Genomic DNA, 20,483 nt, shown 5'->3' on the forward strand with positions numbered 1-20,483 from the left:
CTAGACAATTTACCCAATTGAAACGATTACATTATTACTCTAATGATCATCCTAACAATCAGCCAAACTGAAAACTTCCCGTTTTCAACTTAAGCACCTTGATGGACGAGTTGTTGTGATTTGGTGATATATAAATAGAAATGAATTGAGTCTTCATTTTAAAATTGGATTTTTTGTTTTCACAAGGAAGACAGATCCCCAGAGTGTAACTGTGTAAATAATGTACAAGAAGAGTAAGGCAAGCACACACACTCATGTAAGTTCAGCTCAGCTGTAGTGCTTTTAAAATCCACATGATGGCAGCTTTGACGTGCAATGCTCTGCTTGGTCTCATGCTTTCAGAGAAGAAATATCAACAGAAGTTTGCAGTTCTAGCCCTTGGAGCCGATGCATAATTTTTAAAATTTTTTTATTTCCATCTGAAAATGGATCTGCAAAAATTTATTCAGAAGCTGATTTACAACCTTGAGGAAAAATTTACCAACTTAGGCCTCTATGGACAATAGATAGTTGAGAAAATGGGATGAGATGGGTGTTTTTTGTTCCCATCACAAGGCTAGAGAAAGAATATAAAAGCTACACCTAAAGGTGACTGAACATGCCATAAAAGTTTTTAGCTGCCACTCTAAATTTGATGCAACAAATATGAAACAGTGCTTACTTCAGTTACAGCAGTACTGTTTTCATAACAAGAAGAACCTGAATGGGGATCTTATAGTAAAAAAATAAGTGTTTAGGCTTTTAAAAAGATGCAAGATTCTTTACTTATATTTTGTTTAATTATAGCTATACCTTTACTGGTGCATACAATTCAAATAACAGATATACTAATGTGTGTGTGTATGTATAAATATATGTAGATATGTATAAGACTATCTATATTATATATCAATATGTGATTTTGGAGGATTTAAACAGTACAGCTTGACAAAAGAATTGCACATCAGAGCTATATATAAGTAAGTTTAAAAACTAAAGTGGTAGACAATGCTGCATTTAAGACCCCTCTTTACACTATTTGTGTGAAGCTGTAGAAAAGGTTGCTATAGGGAGCTTGATTTAAATATTTAAACCATATGACATAATTGTAGGATTTAGAAGTAACAAAAAACAAGCAATATTCACAAAAAACGTGGTGCATTTTCACAAATCTGCACATGTAAACCGTTTCTTTAATCAGAAGGTGGCGATATGGAGCTCTACTTCCCCTGCCAAAAACCACAAAAGAAGATTACCGCTAGGTTACCTAGCAGGCTAGCAGTTGCTAAATTTGATCCCGTTTAGTTAGTCGAGAACATTTAAAATGATCCTGCAGTCATTCAGACCGTGGCTGCTTCGTTGCAGGAGTCTGCCGTTGGCTTGCACAAGAGCGTACCACGCAGATAAAGTCGCTCGACTGGGCTCACAGCCTGATAAACAGACTTCTGAATATCAGGTAGGTTAGCCTGTTGCTAACGCCTGCTAGTCAAACAGTAAGGTAACAGTTCGGAGAGTTCAGACGCATCCAGGTAAGGTGTTTTACACCTGACAGGCAACTTTCCTTCGTGTCAGGTTCCCAAACACGAAGGAAAGTGTTTGTTTAGTCTGTCCCCTATGTTGAAGTTCACTCTAGAGGTCAGACTCCTTAAAAGCTAAGAATTTATCAGCAATATCAGCGCTGAAGAATTAAGTGAGTTGTGGAGCTAAACAGCGTGCAAAAAAAGTCTACCAGTCTAACTGTGAAGGTGCAACCTCTGAAAGTAAAAGACACAAATAACAGCTTTGCATGTCATTGCAACAACAATACACTTCTTAGAATAACTGATTAGTGAGGCTTGATGTTTTATTGCTTAAAGTTGCTAGTTTGAAGCTATAATTTTGTGATTATATCAATGGCACGAAACAGTCAATTCATCCTTAGTGACGCAATCAGGTTACTGTTGGGGTTGAGTGGTGTTTCAATTCAACAGTTAATCTGTTTTTTATGACAGCATGTTTTTGTCATTCACAATTTATATGTGATTTACAAGTTTCAAAATACAAGATGATCAACTGCCCTTGAAGGTAAACTGTGTAAAAATCTCACCATGTCACGAGGTATCAGTCAATTGCCGATTGCAGTCAACTGAATTTTTTTTCTTACATTAACCAATTCAAGTGCATAGTACTAGCTATGTTGACCACTGTAGGACAAACAACTCTGGCTGCGATTAATCTGTAGTGCGTGTAGGTGTAGTAGGTGCGTGTAGTATATGTCCACATTTATTTACTGGAGGAGGCTGCAAAACCTTGTGAAAGGAGTCCAATACAAATCGATGAAGCTCACTTCTGGAGGTGAGTTGTTGAGGGTATCCTGAACTTATCAATTATAAGCACTGCTGTCTTTGCTGCTGTTTTCTGCTGTTTTATCAAGTGCCTCCAACATCGCTGGACTCAGACTGTTAGCAAATAAACTCTCACTAGGTGAGAATCCAATCAAACTGTTTGTCAGAGGCAAAGTGTGATTTTTAGTACAATCATAATATTAACAGGCACAATATTAGCTTATAACCAGCTGTTGCTGTTGTTTAGCTGGTTTGTAGACAGCTGTCCAGAGATCGGAGGATAGCTTGTCCAGCATGATGACAATAAGTAACTGTCACAGTATTGGGAATATCTAAGCATGTTTAAGCATGTTTCCATGTGTTAGAGCCCTGACTTCAGTTCAGGAAATAAGGCTTGAGGTGAGCAGGATGAGGATGAGTTTCTAAACACATGCCGCTTGCTCCTTCACGTTTTTGCTTCTTTGGTGAACAAGATCTACTCTCTGTTTATAAACCATAGGTATCATCTTTAAATCATATCACATCTTGAATCTGAAGGTGCAGACAGGAATTAAAATGCCTCCATTGTACTGCCTGTATGCTCTCTTCTCCTCTGCCTTTGGCGTACCACGTATGTGGTCCGTCTCTGGCCACACATATAAAAGGTTATTGGGCAGAACGGTGATGCCCATCTTGTCCATTGTATTCAGTTTGGCAGAGCAACATGGGAGCTTCCACAAACTGCTGACCTCCTCTGTGTGTGTCTGTGTGTTAATAAAATTATCAATTTGTTGGAACACATAACTAAACACTAATCCGTGTATATTTATGAGTACAATTTTTTTTCTATTAAATAAACTCAACAAATGACTGGGGAGCATTTACATCATCATCATCATTTACATTTTCTTATTTTAGTGCAAATCTCTTACAGAAATTGGATTAAGAGGAAACTCTAGCAAATGAATTTCTCTCTTTTTGTTTTTTAGGAGAATTATGACCGAATGAAAGTTCTTCTTGATGAGCTGAAAAGCCAGACAGAAAAGATTAAATTGGGTACGTGTTCGCACACAGCAGGTTACGCACTATCCCAGAGATAAATTCATCACTTTGTGTTTTCATTTCAGCAGTTCAAATTAGTGCCTGAGTTCAGGCAATCTGGGTGATGAAATTGTTGCCCAAACATCATTGCTTACACCTATGTGTTCTAGTAAAGTAATCAGGTTCCACTTCAGATGATTAAGCCTTAAGGGACCTGCTCTAACACGTAAATGCATAAAAAGCACTTTTTATATGGGAGTATATGTTAAACTGTATGCCATTTAACACATAGTTAGCTGTTTACTTGATCTTAACATAATGTAAAAAACTTAAAATAATCTACTTCCAAACTCTGTAATGAGAGGTTGCTATTATTAGAGAGGCGTAGCTGGAACTGAGGAGAAAAGTTATGTTTAAAAGCAGTAGACAAGACATATTAAAAATGTAGAAGTTATTATGATTGTGTAGTCTACTATGCTGTATAATAAAAGTAAGAAATATAAGACTTGTGTAAGATTGTTATTGTTTATAAAACATTTGTTTTTCTCTTCTGTTTATTTGTTTTTAATTCTTTTTCTCTTTTTGGTGAAATTTAGTTATAAAAGTACAGTATTGCTATTTAGAGCAAGTTCTGTAAAAAGTGTAGGTGTAATAAGGTTTCAAATTTTTATTCTTTCGATAAATGATGACTAAAAAAAAATGACAAAACATTGCAACTAATTGACCCAACAAAAGGAATAAATGTGCTCAAAGTGACAATAGAAATGATTTTCAGTAAAACACAGAAAGTTGTGACCCCAACCGAGGTACACGTTCGCTTATTTTTCAACCCTACTGGCACACAGAAAAACATCAGTAACTACAAAAGTCACAAAGAAATGAATAAAAGCCTGTCCCACCAGGGATGAACAATTCTTGGTAATTTTATATTTTTATTTTTTTTAAACCATCAGCACTGTCATCAATGCTACTTGCAGGAGTAGTAGTAGTACAAAATATTCTCAAATTGTTAACTTTGTAATTTTGTTATTATTAATTTATTACTTTTTAATGAATTCAGGAGGAGGAGAAAAAGCAAGAAGACTTCATACTTCCCGTGGGAAACTGTTGCCTAGAGAGCGCATAGACAGACTGCTGGATCCAGGGTATTACTGCTTACTTCTGTCTTTGTCACAGATTTAAAAGTCATGGCTGTTTCATCCCCCCTAGCTTTTGTCCTAGAATTAGTCCTTACACAAACTGTGGTATCACTAGTTTTAAATGTCTGATGGTGTCTACAGTACAGTTCTCTGTACAATGAGAAGAAGCAAAAGATGATAATATTTCTCTAAACTAAAATGTACTATTTTAAAAGAACTTGCACAGAAAAACATGGATGTATGGATATGAATTTGTCTTCTTTTACCCGCTTTTATTTCATGTTATTGCAGGTCTCCCTTTTTGGAATTTTCCCAATTTGCAGGATATGAGTTGTATGGAAAAGAGGAAGTCCCAGCAGGCGGTATAATTACTGGAATTGGGCGGGTTTCAGGGCAAGTGCTATAAATGTTTCTGATATTCACCAGATTTGAATGTAATGCCTTTAAAAAATAGTGAAAGTGTTTCGTTCTGATGATCATATGTAAAAATGGTTCCGTTTAATAATTTGTCACAGATGAAAATTTGTATTTTTAACCACAGGATCAGATCCAAAGTAATTACAGTGTAGGTTTTCCACTAGAATCTCAATTGAGTACCCCAGGTGCATAATCTAATATTTATTTATTCATTCTTTTCTAAATGTTCATAGAGTGGAATGTATTATTGTTGCAAATGATGCTACTGTCAAAGGGGGAACATACTACCCAATTACAGTGAAGAAACACCTTCGTGCACAAGAAATAGCCCAGCAGAACCATCTACCATGCATTTACTTGGGTGAGTATCTCCATATTTGTAAGGGTTTGTAAAACACCAATAAACGATTATCTACAGAATCAAAGAATAATAATATTAATTAATAATAATTATTAGTAATAAAAAAATATATATAGTAATAATAATTTTCTACTGTCCCTGTTAGAATTTAACTTTAAAATACAGTAGGACTGTTGGGTTAGGGTTAGTCACTTCACCTGTGCAAGTAGAGCCTGACTGATATATGCAATATGATATAATGGCTAAAAAAAAATCAACATTTCAAAACTAAGAGCGAGATGGATGAAACACTTTAACTGTGTTATGACTGATGGTGTTGCATAGTTTGTCCACCAGAGGACACTCTGCAATTTCCCTGTTGACAACACTTATTTGGTTCACCACAAACACAACAAACCAGCTTACCCGTGCTGCTGGCAGAATGTAAATGAGTAATCAATGACTTGTTGTAACAGTAAACCAAACTACATTTTCATTATATCTTAGTAAACACTCATAAATAACTGCTGGGGAAATCTGTTTGTTTCACACATCTGAAAAATAAAAACATTGTCCAGTATATCAGATTTTTAAATCAGCAAATATTAGTATCAGTATTGGGCTTAAAACCCCATAACAGTTTCTTAAGGACCTTATGGGAAAAATCCTAATATTTGGGTTGGTTTTTTCTTTTGGTCAATATTTACACCAGAGACATCCCAGAATGCCCTGCCTGAGGATAGCAGGGAAGTCTGTCTCTGTAATCTAATTATAGTCGAGATGTTTATAATAAGTGAGTTCTTTGAATATGCTAATGCTTTTATCTCCTTCAGTGGATTCTGGCGGTGCTAACCTGCCCAGGCAGGCTGAAGTCTTTCCAGACAGAGATCATTTCGGGCGCATTTTCTACAACCAGGCCAGGTTGTCTTCAGAGGGAATAGCACAGGTGATGCATTGTATTAACTCATTTAATGGGCACAAAAGCAGCATGAGAAAATGCAGTGGCTTTATAATTTGCTTGCCTCCCCCGATTACATCTTTACTAAAGCCCATTATTGGGCTTCCACGGTATATTTGTTTACCTTTTAAATAATGATTTTTGTTATTCTTTCATTCTATACGTGTAGAAGGCAATATAAATTAATATACACGAAAGTCACAGTCCTCTATTAAATATTTTTTTAATTATTTCATTTTTTTCACCATGCTGTCTTGGGGGCAAAGGCCATTTAGCTGCAAGGCAAAGGCAATAAAAATACTGAGCGACAGATACACAAAAGAAATTAATTATGGCAGCAGGGGCATTCATGGCCTGTTGGAACATTATGGGAAAAGCTTCCATGAACAGAAATTGACAGCAATCATATGATAAACTGTATTAAATTGAATTTAATATTTATTTAAGAACACAGAAGAGCCTTTATCACCAGGGTTATATCACATTATACTGCTCGGTATCTGTATTTTTTGCAGTTCTGGTAGCTCTCTCTTTTTTCAACCATACATGTGTTTACATCCTTGTTGAAACAAGAAAAATATCAAAGAGCAGAGGTGGTATATTCAAATGTATTCCACGCTTGAAGGCTCTTCATGTTTTGCACCTGCAGGCTACTCAAATCCATCTTATATATGATGATGAAGAGAACTGCAGCGGTTTTGCACTGTGCACGGTTTTGCACCTGTCTTGCAGTCACATCTCTATTGATTCAAGGATGATAAAAAGCAGGATGTATTGCTCACCAAACCGACCTTCACTGTGTGTTAGTTAGAAAGCTGTTTTCAAATTCATCTGCAGGAAGACGAAAGTTTTTCAGAGCTATAAAATGTTTTGGCCAATGTAATGTTGTTTTGGAATTTTTCCTTCTCTTGGCAGAATAATATATGTTCAGAATTTATTTCTGGAAGAGTGGTTTTCTTGAAAATGGATTTGAAAATGTTTCTATGAGCCCACCTGAAATAAGAGTTGTAGTTCCCACATCTAAATTGAATACCATTCCTGGTCCAATAGGCATCATAAAGTCTGCAGTACTCATAGCTTAAAAGTTGTTGTTCAGTGATGTAATGGCCATTTTGTTTCTAGTATTTAAACTTTTCAAGTGAAACTATAACCAGATTTTTTTTTGCTAATGGAGTAGTCATAGGTGGCATTATAACTGCACACAAGGTTAATTGAAATTTTAAAGAGACCCCCCCCCCCCCACAATCATATGCAAATTATTCAAAGCAGAGTAATGAAGATATCTTTGAAAATGCCTGAAGGATATGTTTTAATATTGTACATGTCTGATATGAGACCTAACTATTTTTCTTCTCTCTTCAAGATTGCTGTCGTGATGGGCTCCTGCACTGCTGGAGGAGCGTATGTGCCAGCAATGGCAGACGAGAGCATCATCGTACAGAAGCAAGGAACCATTTTTCTTGGAGGACCTCCACTGGTTTGTTAATTTCTTATTATTTCTGTTATTATTTAGAGTAACTGAAAAACAGACAAATATTGTGTTTCATTTTATAGAGCTAAATGTTTGTTCATATAGCAAGCTATATATTTGAACTCATACTGAATACAAGAGATGAAATGCATATTTCCTGGTAATATAATTATTTAATAGGTCAAAGCTGCCACTGGGGAAGAAGTTTCTGCAGAAGATCTTGGTGGTGCTGATCTACACTGCAAGTATGAACAGATCATTTTTATGGGATATGTGGGATAGCGATTCAATATTAGCTCTCATCTTGACTTTTAAATACCAAAGAGATAGCTAAATAGTTTTTGCAAAATATATACATCAGGACTTGATGTTCGAATCCCTGAAAATGACGATTTAATGTCCTCTGTGCCCTTGTGTTATACGTCCAGTTTGGGTATTCAAGTGATGCTAATTACAAGCTGGGTTGATAGAAAAGTAGGTTGTTCTCTTATTGAAGTCATAATGTTATACAGATCCTTAAAGCGAATTCACTTTCCTTGTTTCTGTGTCAATCAGGAGGCAGTACTTCACAATGACAAAGTGTTGTTACACAAAAGAAAAAGACTAAAATATCCAAATATCCCATTTACATGAATATTCAGATACTTATTGTTATTTTCCCTTATTGTCATGTTGGGAAAGTTCCTACAAGCTTGGAACACCATCATTTTAGACACGTGTCCCATTATTCTTGATAGTTGTTTGGTAGAAGCTTCACCAGGTTTTTTTTTAGACATCTCTAGATGCTTTGTTAGGTTCGGGTCTGGACCCTGACAGAGTTTTTCCCCAAGCAACACCATTGTTTTCTTGGCAGTATGCTTCAGGTTAGTCTTGTGTGATTCTAGTTGCTTGTTTAACCGAGGTCCTTCTTCCCAGATGACTCAATTCGGTTGAGCAGCCAAATTTAGGTTAGACTGTTCCAGGATTAAGAATGATGGAGGTTATTGTTCTCTTGGATATTATTGTGTCTTTCCCCAGATCTGCGCTTTGAGACAATCCAATCTAGCACACCTACCAATAGTTCTCTCGACATCATGACTTGGTTTTTTCATCTACAGTCTGCTGTGTGTGCCTTTCCTGATTATTTCTATTTAACTAAGTTAGGCACAATTGGAATCCAGACAAGTTATATAAACATCTCAAAGATCATTGCTCTGTTGTGAGTGTCATAGCAAAGGATTTGATTTGACTTGGGTAATTAAAGTGTTTCAGTTTCTTTCTTTCTTATTTTGAACCAATTAACAAAATACAGTTTGGGCTTTGTCTTTGTTTCATATAAAAATGAACGCAATCCGATTATTAACCCTTTTATGGAAAACATGAAATGTTCAGGAAACTTTCTACCTACACTATGTACTACATAGAAAGTACTGTAGGTTTTTCCCCACAGTAATGATTTATGAGGTAATATTTTCAATGACTGCCTTTGTTTTTTCTTACTTTGCAGAAAATCTGGAGTGACAGACCACTATGCTTTAGACGATAACCACGCTCTTCATTTAGCGAGAAAGACAGTGAGAAGCCTCAACTACAGAAAACATATCGAGGTCAGTCTGTTGTTTGCAGTCGACAATTTAAATCAAACGGTTTTCTCTGTAGCTTCATTGACACTGAGTCTTTTTGTTTGCTTTTTTTACTTTAGGTTACTATAGAACCTCCTGAGAGTCCTCTCTATCCTGCAGATGAACTCTACGGCATAGTCGGAGACAACTTGAAACGTAACTTTGATGTCAGAGAGGTAATTGCCCAGTTTCCAGAACGATGGTTTCAAGTCGCACTTAAAAAAATTTCCTTCTATATTAAGTGATACGCTTTCACGGGAGTATGTGTAGATCTGTGATGGACTACACCCTATTACTCACTAGCTTGTAGAACTAGCAAAAACTTGGAGTAATAATGTTCTGTGTGACTTTATCAGTGTTTCACATCATTGTGGTGGATTGTTGTCCCACTATTCTAACATTTCTTCAGTTCATTGATTTCTGCAGAGCTCTCCTAACATACCTGCACAGCATTTCAATCAGTTTGAGGTCTGGGCTTTTATTGGGCTATTGCAGCACCTTGATTCTTTTCTTTTTCAGCCAGTCTGTTGTAAATTTTCTGCTGTCCTTGAGATCGTCATCCCGTTACGCAACTCAGTTGTGCCCGTGCTTTAGCTGTCAGACAGATGGCCTCATTTGGCTTTAGAATATACTGGTGTACAGAGGAGTTCATGCTTGACTCAGAGACTGTAAAGTGCTGCAAAACAAGCACAAATCATCTCTCTTCCACCATGCTTGATAGTTGGCGTGAGGTGTTTGTGCAGATCTGCTGTGTTTGGTTTTCACCTTACATGGTGTTGCGCATTATGACCAAACAGCTCCACTTTGATTTTGTCCAAAGGACATTGTTCCAGAAGTCTTGTAGTTTGTTCAGAAGCAACTTTTTAAACCTAAGCTGTGCTGCCATGTCCTTTTCAGAGAGCAGAGGCTTTCTCCAGGCTGCACTAACAAACAAGTCCCTTGTATTTCTAATTGTACTGTCATGAATGTTAACATTTAACATGCTAACTGGACCCTGTAAAATCTGAGATGAAGTTCTTGTTTTTTTTTACGCCACAGAAATAAAAGGCTGATGGAGTATTGTTTATCACCCTCCTGGGTGAGCGGGCAGGTGGGCAGTGTGGACATCCACAATTGTAAATACAATAACTCAAGAAAGATGCAATGTAGATTTGGAAATCTTTACCATAGGTGCATCTGCTAGAAGCTAGAGCATTGCCCGGCCTGAACTTTGGTTCGATTTTCCGGGAAGATTGTGGCATTGTATTAACACACACCTGAATATTCCAGACTAGAAAATTTCTGTTCAGTTTTATTTATACAGCTCCAAATCACAACAAACTCTCAAAGCTTCTGCTTTTATAGGTCACACTTGCTGATGATCAGTAAATCAAATACTTCTGGTTAGCAACACCTGGCTGCTACTTATCCTGTTCCTATGGAATTCCTTTGAAGCAGTAAGGGTGTACTAAGCTTTTCACAGGACTGCTGGGAAGATTTCTTTACCATTTCTGATCATTTCAGAATCTTATTTGGATATTTTGTAGGCTACTGTGTTGAACCCCTTTGTAATTAGTTTAAAATGGTGAGATAAATAATACGACTTTTCTTTGCTATGATATTATTTCTTTAATGTGAGTCAAATATAATAAAATCATTCATTCATCTCATTGTTTAGTACAGCCAAAAGACTGATTTACACAATGTAGAAGTGCTATGACTGCTTTAAGATTTGTAAATAAACCAATTTTGATTGGTTTATTTATAAATCTGGCTGTCAGAGGTTCAGAATGCACTTTTAAACAATGTTGAGTTGTCATGTTCTCCTATCAGCAGCTGAATCAATAATAAGGTGGCTGGCATCAGTCACTTTGCTTTTCTGCTGTGTGGCAGTGCTTGCCAGATATTCTCTATTGGTTTAAAGCTTGTGCCCTTTGATTCTTGATGTAGACCCGCGAGCTAGAATTACTGCTTACTCTACAGATGCCAAAGTGTTTGTAGTGTAGAATAGTATTGGCAGTCCATTTAAGGTTGTAAGATCAACTGAGTGCAGCCTCTTTACAGGAGTTCTTCAAGAGTAGCATTGCTTTTAGCAGAGTGAAAATCACTTAGTAGAGTAGAAATTGTTGAAAAGTTGTCACTATCTGTGTTATTTGATATTGCATCAGATTTTTTACAACTTTTGTTTACTGATTGGATTGCAGGTCATTGCCAGAATTGTAGATGGCAGTAAATTTGATGAATTCAAGGCATTCTATGGAGACACGCTTGTTACAGGTATGTGAACTAGTATTGATTTCAATTTCCAAGACATGGATGATTTTTTTTTTCTCTAAATTTAAAACCTAACCATTGTTTGAGTTCATTCTTGTAAATTTGTACCTTTTAAGGATTTTCAAGGATATTTGGTTATCCCGTTGGAATCATTGGGAACAATGGAGTCTTGTTCTCAGAGTCTGCAAAAAAGGTAAAGGCACTTTATAGCTACAGATAAATCAAACTGTAAAAACGGTCTTTTATCCGCAAAAACAATACAATAAATAAATAAATAAAACCTATACAAAGTTAAAAGCTGAATTTCCAGGAGACTGAGCTTTGTACTGTTTATGTACCTCTCAAAATGTCAAGGACTTTAAACACTGTGCAGAGATAGCGTGCTCCACAGATATTTGCTGCTTATGAACACCAACATTTTTCTGTTTGTAGGTTTTTTGCACTTCTCATTCACAATAGAGTTGCAGTGTTTCTCCTATGCAAGAAGCCTTAAAATGCACCTTTACATCCTTTCACGAGTAGTCTGATAAATATGATAGCATTTAGAAACCATGCACGGAGAACAGTAATAATTTTCATTCAGTGCAATTCACTTAATTCTCAAGTCAATTTGCTGTGCACAGAGCTGAACTTTATACAGGCTTAGGGAAGATGAGGGGCCGAATTTGTGATTATAGACTAATAAGTTTTTCTAAGCACGTTTTGAATTGGATTACAAGCTTGACCTGAACGAAGATTTCTTTCATTCATTTTTATTTTTTATTTTTTGCGAGGTCTCAACATGACATTATAAGCATTGGCTATCTCGTCACTATAATTACTTTCAAAAGGGTCTGATACAGTGCCTCAGACAAAGATGTGGAACAGACATGCTCGGGGAGCATATTCAAGAAAAATCAATACAGTACCTGCATTTCTGAGACACGCTGTCATCGCTAAAGACATGCCCAGGCTTCCATTATGCTAACTGTTAAACTGTTAAAAGCTTTTTCCAGTTTTTTCTGTGTTGATAAAAGGGAGAGGTATCAGAGACACGATTCGATTTCTGTTGTTCACACATTCAGGAGCAATGTTATAGATAATCTTATCTCATACTACCTCATGCTACCATATTATCTCAATAGAACACTTTGCTCTCAGACTGCAGGCTGACTTGTGTTTCCGAGAGTATTTAAATGTAGAACAGGAGGTTTCAGGCCCCTCTTCTACGGAACCAGGTCCCAGTTTGGGATTTGGGAGACAGAGACCCCCTCTTTTTTTTAAGATTAGGCGTTTGTTCTTATAGTTAGGGCTGGATCAGGTGAACACACTCTTAGGCTGCTGGGGGCTTCCCATAATGCACTGAGTGTTTCTTCTTCTTCACTCATCTGTTTTCACTCTTTGTGTTTATACTAATAAAGAGTGTGTTGCATTTAATCATCAGCTACTCGTCTTTTGTCCTGTCTCCCTTCCCTTACCCCCAGCTGCTGGCAGTATATGACTGCCCCTCCCTGAGCCTGGTTCTGCTGGAGGTTTCTTCCTGTAAAAGGGAGTTTTTCCTTCTCACTGTTGCTTGCTCAAAGGAGGGTTTCTGACTGGTGGCTTGTTCTCTTTATTATCGTAGGGTCTTTACATTAAAATATAAAGCACCTTGAGGCAAATGTTGTTTTGATTTATCGCTATATAAATAAAGTTGAATTGAAATTGAATAATTTCACAGAGAAGCAGTCATATTTCACATTGTTTCCAACTGTTGTTTGCACTTTGCAACACACAACAAAATGCTTCACTGAAAGAGAGCCAGTGGAGGAAACTGCCAAAATAAAGAAAACACCTGAGTAATTCAGCAATACAAATATATGGAAATGAGTTGTCTCCACAGTCTTTTGTATGTGTTTGTCTGTTCAATATTTCCTGGCAGCTCTGTGTTATGCAGTGATTTTTTTCTGACATAACTGAAGGCCATTCACCTCCTTCGTATTTAAACTAGAATACAGCAAATACAAAGTGAGTGTAGCGGCAGGTGAGCTCGCTCTTAAAGTAACTGGTTTCTGTTATTTCTGGATGGATTGAGGGGAGGCCATGAACTCTGTTGCTTGTTTTATTCATTTATTTATTTATTTTTGTATTAACAGATGTAATGCAAGATTCAAAAGCATCACCTCAGGCAACATTGTGACAGTTTACATCTTCTTGTGAAAATACAAACTCCAGATGCAATCCAAACTTTTCAGTGGGTTATTACCCAGATTTCACTTCGAGCACTTCACTGGATGAACTTGTGTGCTTTGAATATATTTTCTTAAAAAATTACACATCTTTTCCCTTTGGCAGTTCATTTAAAGTTTATGGTCTCTTGGTTATTTCTTGAGAGGCCCAAAAAGTAAATCATTACCATCTTGTACTATTTTAAGGTAATAGATGTTTGAACTCTGGGCAGTTGTTCTTTAGGTCTGAGAATGTACTACATGTAATGAATATCTGAAATTCTTTTCAGGGGACGCATTTCATTGAATTATGCTGCCAACGAAACATTCCACTTGTTTTCCTCCAAAACATAACAGGTCGGTGGGAATTCTTCAGCGTTTTGGGGCTTTATTTACATCTGTAATTTTGTTCTGTTGTGGGGTTTAGATGTTGTTTGTTACTCTGCAAACAATTCTGAATATTGTTTACTTTAATTGCAACGTGATCTGTGATCATACAGATAATTTTATAACTTACATCATAACCAAATCTTATTATATGATGTACAAATCTGTTTCATTAATCTCCCAGTTTGACTTATTTAGTGTTTAAGATTAACACACTTTCTTCCTTGAAATAACAACACAGGCTTAGGCTATCTCTTGTCTTCATCTTCATCTCAGGCTTCATGGTGGGTAGGGAGTATGAAGCAGGAGGAATTGCCAAGGATGGAGCCAAGATGGTTACTGCGGTTGCCTGTGCCAGTGTACCCAAGATTACTGTTATCATTGGCGGCTCCTATGGTGCGGGAAACTATGGCATGTGTGGCAGAGCCTACAGGTATGAAGAAATTCTCTGTAGGGATTAGAGGTTTGTTGGAATAAAAACGCAGCCCTGGTAACAGCTAAAGTAAATTAATTCATTGTGAACTGTTGCGAAACACATTAGCTGCTTCTCTGCGAAATTCAAGTGTACAAAATGTACAAAGTGCAATCGCCTTTCATTTTATGCACCAGATAGCCTTGGACTTCTTGCGTGTAGGTGGCAGTGACCTTTTGTAACATTAAAAGAGACTTTCTAAGTGGAACCCTTTCAAAGCTGAGAAGTATTTTTAAAAAAAAATCAATTTTAATCAAAATTGAGTGACATTTATTACTCGAGGATGTGTCATTATTTTGTCTTTTTAATTTTTGTCAGCTATTTTTAAAGACTAGGAGTGATAAGAAGCTGAATTATTGATGTGTAGCATCCTTAGTGAAGAGCACTCTACAACACAGTGCAATGTATTTGTATAGGTAGATAGATTGATGGATGGAAGTCTTGAAATCACTTGAGGAAGTTTATCAGATTTTGCACAGCTCCCTCTGGATAGAAAAAATGGCTTTAACAGTATTAAAATTGCCATTCAAATAGCTTTAAGCATGTAATATTATTGTGGGCACACTCATGTTTAATTCCTATCAGGTTATTTGAGCTGTAATAAGCGTCCTCATGTAAATTGAAATAAGCATAAATGATTTAGTGTTTTGGAAAGTTGGAGCTGATACTCACCCTCCCTTAGTCTTTCTATGAAATATCAAAGAAGTACTTTCCCCCAGGTTAAGCCCTCCTAGTCTCTCAAATCATATTTTTGATGTTCAAGGTTTCTTTTGTTATCCTATTGGTTGTGATCTAGGTGACTATTCTGGCTCTCGAATCATACTCAAATTGACACTGTTTCTTGTCTCACAGCCCACGTTTCCTGTACATGTGGCCAAATTCCCGAATCTCTGTAATGGGTGGTGAGCAAGCTGCCACTGTCTTGGCTACCATCACTAAGGATCAGAGGGCACGTGAGGGAAAGGAGGTAATGATTCATGTTAATCGCTTGACACGGCAGACTAAAATCTGTGCTCCGCTGGAAAGGCTTGAATTGACTTTAGTGGGTTTCCTGCCAACAGCATAAACATTATGAAAGACACTTTTCTTTCAATAATGGTTTGACATGGCACAGTGAAATAATTTCAGTGTTAAGTGTGACTGTGATGACTTATCCTGAATAGTGTAGCCATCAAATGGCTGTCATTAAACTGTGTCAGGTATGCTGTTATGGGGCTATTAACCAGTGCATTAATAGCTTCAGAATGACACCTCACATCAGTGCCCTGCTGACAGCCGTTTTGATGATGTTTAAAATGTTTCAACTCAAAAAGGTTGTAAAAACTAATCATCGGGTCAATTTTTGAACAGGTATCAAATATTCTTATTTTTTCTGCTTTCATTCTACTTGTCTTCACAGGGGAACACAGGTTGATCTACAGAGAGCTTATTAAATTATACAGTATAATACAGCTTACATGTTAAACATGTATTAGGTGTACAGTCAGTACTACAGTTGTTTGCCCCACGAAAACACAATTGATAGTATTCTGAGCCTGCACCACTCATCACTTCCACCAAAATAAGAACTTCCTTTGTGATTAACCAACATAAGTCAAACTTTACGTGAGAACTCAAATATCTGGTTCAGTTGTTTAGTCCAGCGGTCCCCAACCCCCGGGCCTCGGACCGGTACCGGTCCGTGAGTCGTTTGGTACCGGGCCGCGAGAGTTGAGGCTCAGGTGTGAAATGTATGGTTTTCAAGGTTTTTATTGGTTTTCAGCGTTATTTTGTTATCGTTTTTATCGTTAACTCGGTTTTCCTTGGTCTTTTCACGTGTGTTATGAATTAATCTTCTTTTTTTCGGTACCGGTACTAGTTTTATTTTGTTGTATTTATCCGCGACACCTTAAAGGCCGGTCCGTGGCGCAAAAAAGGTTGGGGACCGCTGGTTTAGAGCACAGGATGGTCTTTTCCTTGTCATCTTCCTAGTGCAATTGCAGTGTCCGATTGCAGCCATGTGAGTGCAGCAGGGGTAATTGTGCAGTGAATTCCCAGCAAGTATGGTGTCATGTGTCGTGCCTCCTGCAGGCTCTACACTAGGTACCCCTCAAATGAAGTGTTTCCAGTAGAGAGAATGCATCTGAAGCATTTTATCTTCGATTATGTGCTTCATGTGAGAAAGGATAACTTAGGCTGATGAGATGTGTGAAAGCACGTCTTCCTGGTTAAAATTAAAGCAGTCCAATATAGAGACCTTGAAATGAATTACAGTCTAATGAATTGAGTTTTTCTTCATACCATTTCTTATATTTTTGTTGCTGTTTAATTTGTATTTTTCCCCCTTTTTAAAAAAAATTGTTTCTGATATTTACAAGAGTTTGGCCCATTTAAATCAGTAAAGATTAGCTTTGCGTTATTTATCCAGTGTTTGATCTGTTTTTATTGTGTTCACAAAGATTGGCTTGGTGTTTTCAAGCTGGGGAAATTGACCTTCATGGCAAATGAAATGGCTGTGTGCTTTCAGCTTTACATTTCACTACACCTTCAATAATTCAGACAACCTTTAAAACGCCTCTGGCGCAGGTCCTTACCGCCTAATTCTATTTTCTCAATATATTCACAGTTCACAGCGGAGCAAGAGGCTGCCATGAAGGAGCCAATCGTGCGGCGGTTTGAAGAGGAAGGCAGTCCGTATTACTCCAGTGCTAGGTGAGATCTGCTCATCCAATATGTTGTATTTTAGGGATGTGTGTGATAAAATGAAGGACTACACATAACTGAGTCTTTGAATTTCCAAAATTGGTTTAACTACTGTTGCTAAGATAAAATGTTGTTTCTCGAATGGCAGCACTGGCCACAAATGAACTATCAACAGGCCACCAGCATGTGTTTATAATTTATTTTTTAAACTCTTTTCAGTAATCTCACATTAGCCTTATTTTCCAAGAACTAAGAAACCACAAGACTATTCATGCAGGACCAGTGATGCTGTGATGTTTTTCTTTAGCATCAGATGTCCTGTTGTTTAAATAATAAGAGCCGTGTTCTTTTCATTTAGTCCCTGAGCTGTTTTCATTGTGTGTTTGTAAGCGCAGAGTACAAATCCTCATGCGGTGATTACATGTGCGTCTTAAAATGAGATGGATAGTATACTGTACATATTTATCTAACTGGAAACTGCCTCACTGACATTAAAAACCAATATAGTTATGAAGGTTAAACAGACATTTCAGAGCATGTCGGTGCTTATTTTTACAGTTAATTGTATAAAATATAAAGAAAGAGAAAGGCCAAGGGGCAATCAAGGCCCCATTACACACTAATTAATCACAAGCTACCCTGAAAGCACTTGTCAAATTTATGTGTGTCATTAATGCTTGAAACCAGTTGTATCAGAATTGCTTGCTGTGGAAGCATCAGTTAATGAATAAAAAAAATAGCTAACTGCAAAAGAGTAAGAATTTTGAAAACTGATTTATCTCTTCATTTATTTACGACTTAAGCAGAAGCTGCTATTAGTTTCTTAAATATCAGGACTTGCTTGTCTATTATAATCATTTATCTGATGATACGCTTATAATATACATATACTATATTATATTAACAACAGCCATATTGTTTGCTCTTTAATGAAATATAGGTATGAAAAGAATACAAATCTGATACCTTGCAGAAAGAAAAAAAATGCAAATCTTTAAACCTAGACTATAAGGGAGGGAGTCATCCAAAGAGAGGAAGACAAAACCTTGACACTCTATTAAAGTAATTGATTATAGTCCTGCACAAGCACCGCAAGAAGTATCGCATGAGTGAGGAGTAATGTGCCATCTAATAATGTGGAGCACTTTATTATTTTTACAGGCTGTGGGATGACGGGATTATTGATCCTGCTGAAACTCGTATGGTTTTGGGTCTGAGCCTCAGTGCAGCACTCAATGCACCAACAACGAAGACACGTTTTGGAGTTTTCCGGATGTAATGCTCATTTAGTTTGTACATATAGAGACACGAGACTTAGTAGAGATTTACTGTTTGTATAGTATTTTTCGTAGTTTACCAGATTGAGTAAAAACTCTCACAGAGTTGGGATCGCTCGACTTTGGATACCTTGAGCTGTGACTGGATGATGGAACTGTTGTGAGACACTTCCCCTGTTAAGTTGTGCCTTAACTGTTTTCATTCCAGTGTAAATGCACGTTTTCTTAAATCTGTTTCATTTGTTGGCTCAAGTACTGTAAATGCAAACAATTAAAAAAAAATGTGAAAAGTTCAAATTGTTGCCTTTTCATCAATCGTGAATGGCCAGAACGAAAGAAATCTTCATAAGGGGGCACTGTTTAGCTATAAATATCTGAGGTAGTGTAGAGGAAGCGTACAAGCACGCACAGAAGGACCTGCGTATATAAAAGGAGAAAAAGTATTTTGAAGATTTCCAAGTTTAGTGTAATTATTTATTATTTAGAGACACTGGAGGGTTTATTCTTGTCTGGCTTTCTGGGGCATCTGCTTGTTTATTCTTTTATTGTAAAGCACTTTGTGATGTCTGCTGTGGAAAGGTGCTGTGCTACTATTGTGTCAAAGGCACAAATAGGATGTGGTCTTATATCTCATGCTGCAGACAGAGTGTGCTGTGTGCCGAAGCTAAGCCTCAGAACGAGTTCTTCACTTTACCAGCTGGCCAGCCTCTCTTTCCCCCCCTCCCGCTTTTTCATTTTGTCAATTTATCTTTTTAGTTGAACATGTTGCACACAGTTGATATGTTCACATATTGGTATAGACCATCTGAATTCCCACTTGCAACAAGTTAGGTTTTCCTCCGAAGGATTTTCAGAGGCCAGGGATTTGGTGCAGGAGTAGATTTGAATGTTTGTATGACGCCAGGTGGTTAAAATGCTTAACTGGAAGCCCTTCATGCTCCTCTGTGTATGACTGTGTGCCTGGTATACTGAGGCTGTGAGAGCCTCACTTTGGGGAGAGCAAAAATACTCAGGCCATGATATGTGTAGAAGATGTGTATGTGTGTGTATGCATGTGTACGCCACCCACACACACACTTTTTAAAACTGGTTTGCTGGCTATTTCTTCCTTCGTGTTCCACCAAATGTCACTGTGGGAGGACTTACCGAGCACAATGGACCCTTCTTCAAAGTTTTTACTGAAGTAAAAAAGCCGTAATGATTCAGAAAAGTCCTATCTTAAGAATGTTTTAACATAGAGTATACATCAGAGAGTGAAATATCACTTAAATGTCAAATTTATTTTTGTTCCATTTTTTTTAATTTAACCAGGAGATATGCACGTGAGATCTAGAATCCTTTTTGGAAGAGCGTCCTCCACAAGATAGAAATCAACAGTCACAGAACAACACACGCACAATACATTAAAGAAATAAAGTGTTGAGATTAAAAATCTCACTATAGAAATACCTGAAAAATGTGTTTTACTGTAGGTCAATGTGGCTGTTCTAGTTAGACAGGTGTGACAGCCTCCATGTCATTTCAGATTAGTCATATTTAGTGAGCTCAGCTTCCTAAGATTTAGTTGGTTTTGCAGCAGATTTCAAGCAGATGGAGCAGCATATTTGAAAACACTTTTTCTCTCTCAAATTCAGTAGAAGCTTTGGGGATGGATAAAAGAACTAAGTCTTGGGAGGGAAGACAGTAACTTCCTACGCATTTTTGACTGATGTAGGTCAGTAAGTAAGATGGGAGCAGACCAAGAATAGTTAAATAACAGGATGCCAGCAGATGAGTCTACAGGACAACAAAGCACTAATCCAGCTGAAGCACAGATACAAACAATTCAAAGAAATTGATTCAAACAATCAAAAGCATACACCGTAGAAGAACGGTACTGAAAGTAGATCCGGCAAAGGAGAAATGCAATGCAACAAAAGTGACTATCCTTGCAATCGCCGACAAAGAAAATACTGAAATGAAGGTGAGTACTCCAGT

General features: G+C 37.2%; 1 protein-coding gene across 1 annotated transcript; it reads left to right on the forward strand.

Annotated features, from left to right (window-relative positions):
- The first annotated feature begins 1,231 nt into the window (after positions 1–1,231).
- On the forward strand, positions 1,232–18,803 carry mccc2 (methylcrotonyl-CoA carboxylase subunit 2). Its single transcript, XM_006790014.3, has 17 exons — positions 1,232–1,435; positions 3,272–3,338; positions 4,384–4,468; positions 4,754–4,855; positions 5,113–5,240; positions 6,053–6,165; positions 7,541–7,654; positions 7,829–7,893; positions 9,135–9,234; positions 9,330–9,425; positions 11,433–11,505; positions 11,619–11,695; positions 13,979–14,045; positions 14,352–14,508; positions 15,400–15,514; positions 17,153–17,238; positions 18,391–18,803. The coding sequence occupies exons 1-17, from the start codon at positions 1,304–1,306 to the stop codon at positions 18,506–18,508; spliced, it is 1,695 nt and encodes a 564-aa protein (XP_006790077.2). The 5' UTR covers positions 1,232–1,303; the 3' UTR covers positions 18,509–18,803.
- The last annotated feature ends 1,680 nt before the right edge of the window (positions 18,804–20,483 follow it).

The sequence above is a fragment of the Neolamprologus brichardi genome, chromosome 12 (assembly GCF_056152115.1).
Source record: "Neolamprologus brichardi isolate AB-2024 chromosome 12, ASM5615211v1, whole genome shotgun sequence".
In the NCBI taxonomy this organism is placed as follows: Eukaryota; Metazoa; Chordata; class Actinopteri; order Cichliformes; family Cichlidae; genus Neolamprologus; species Neolamprologus brichardi.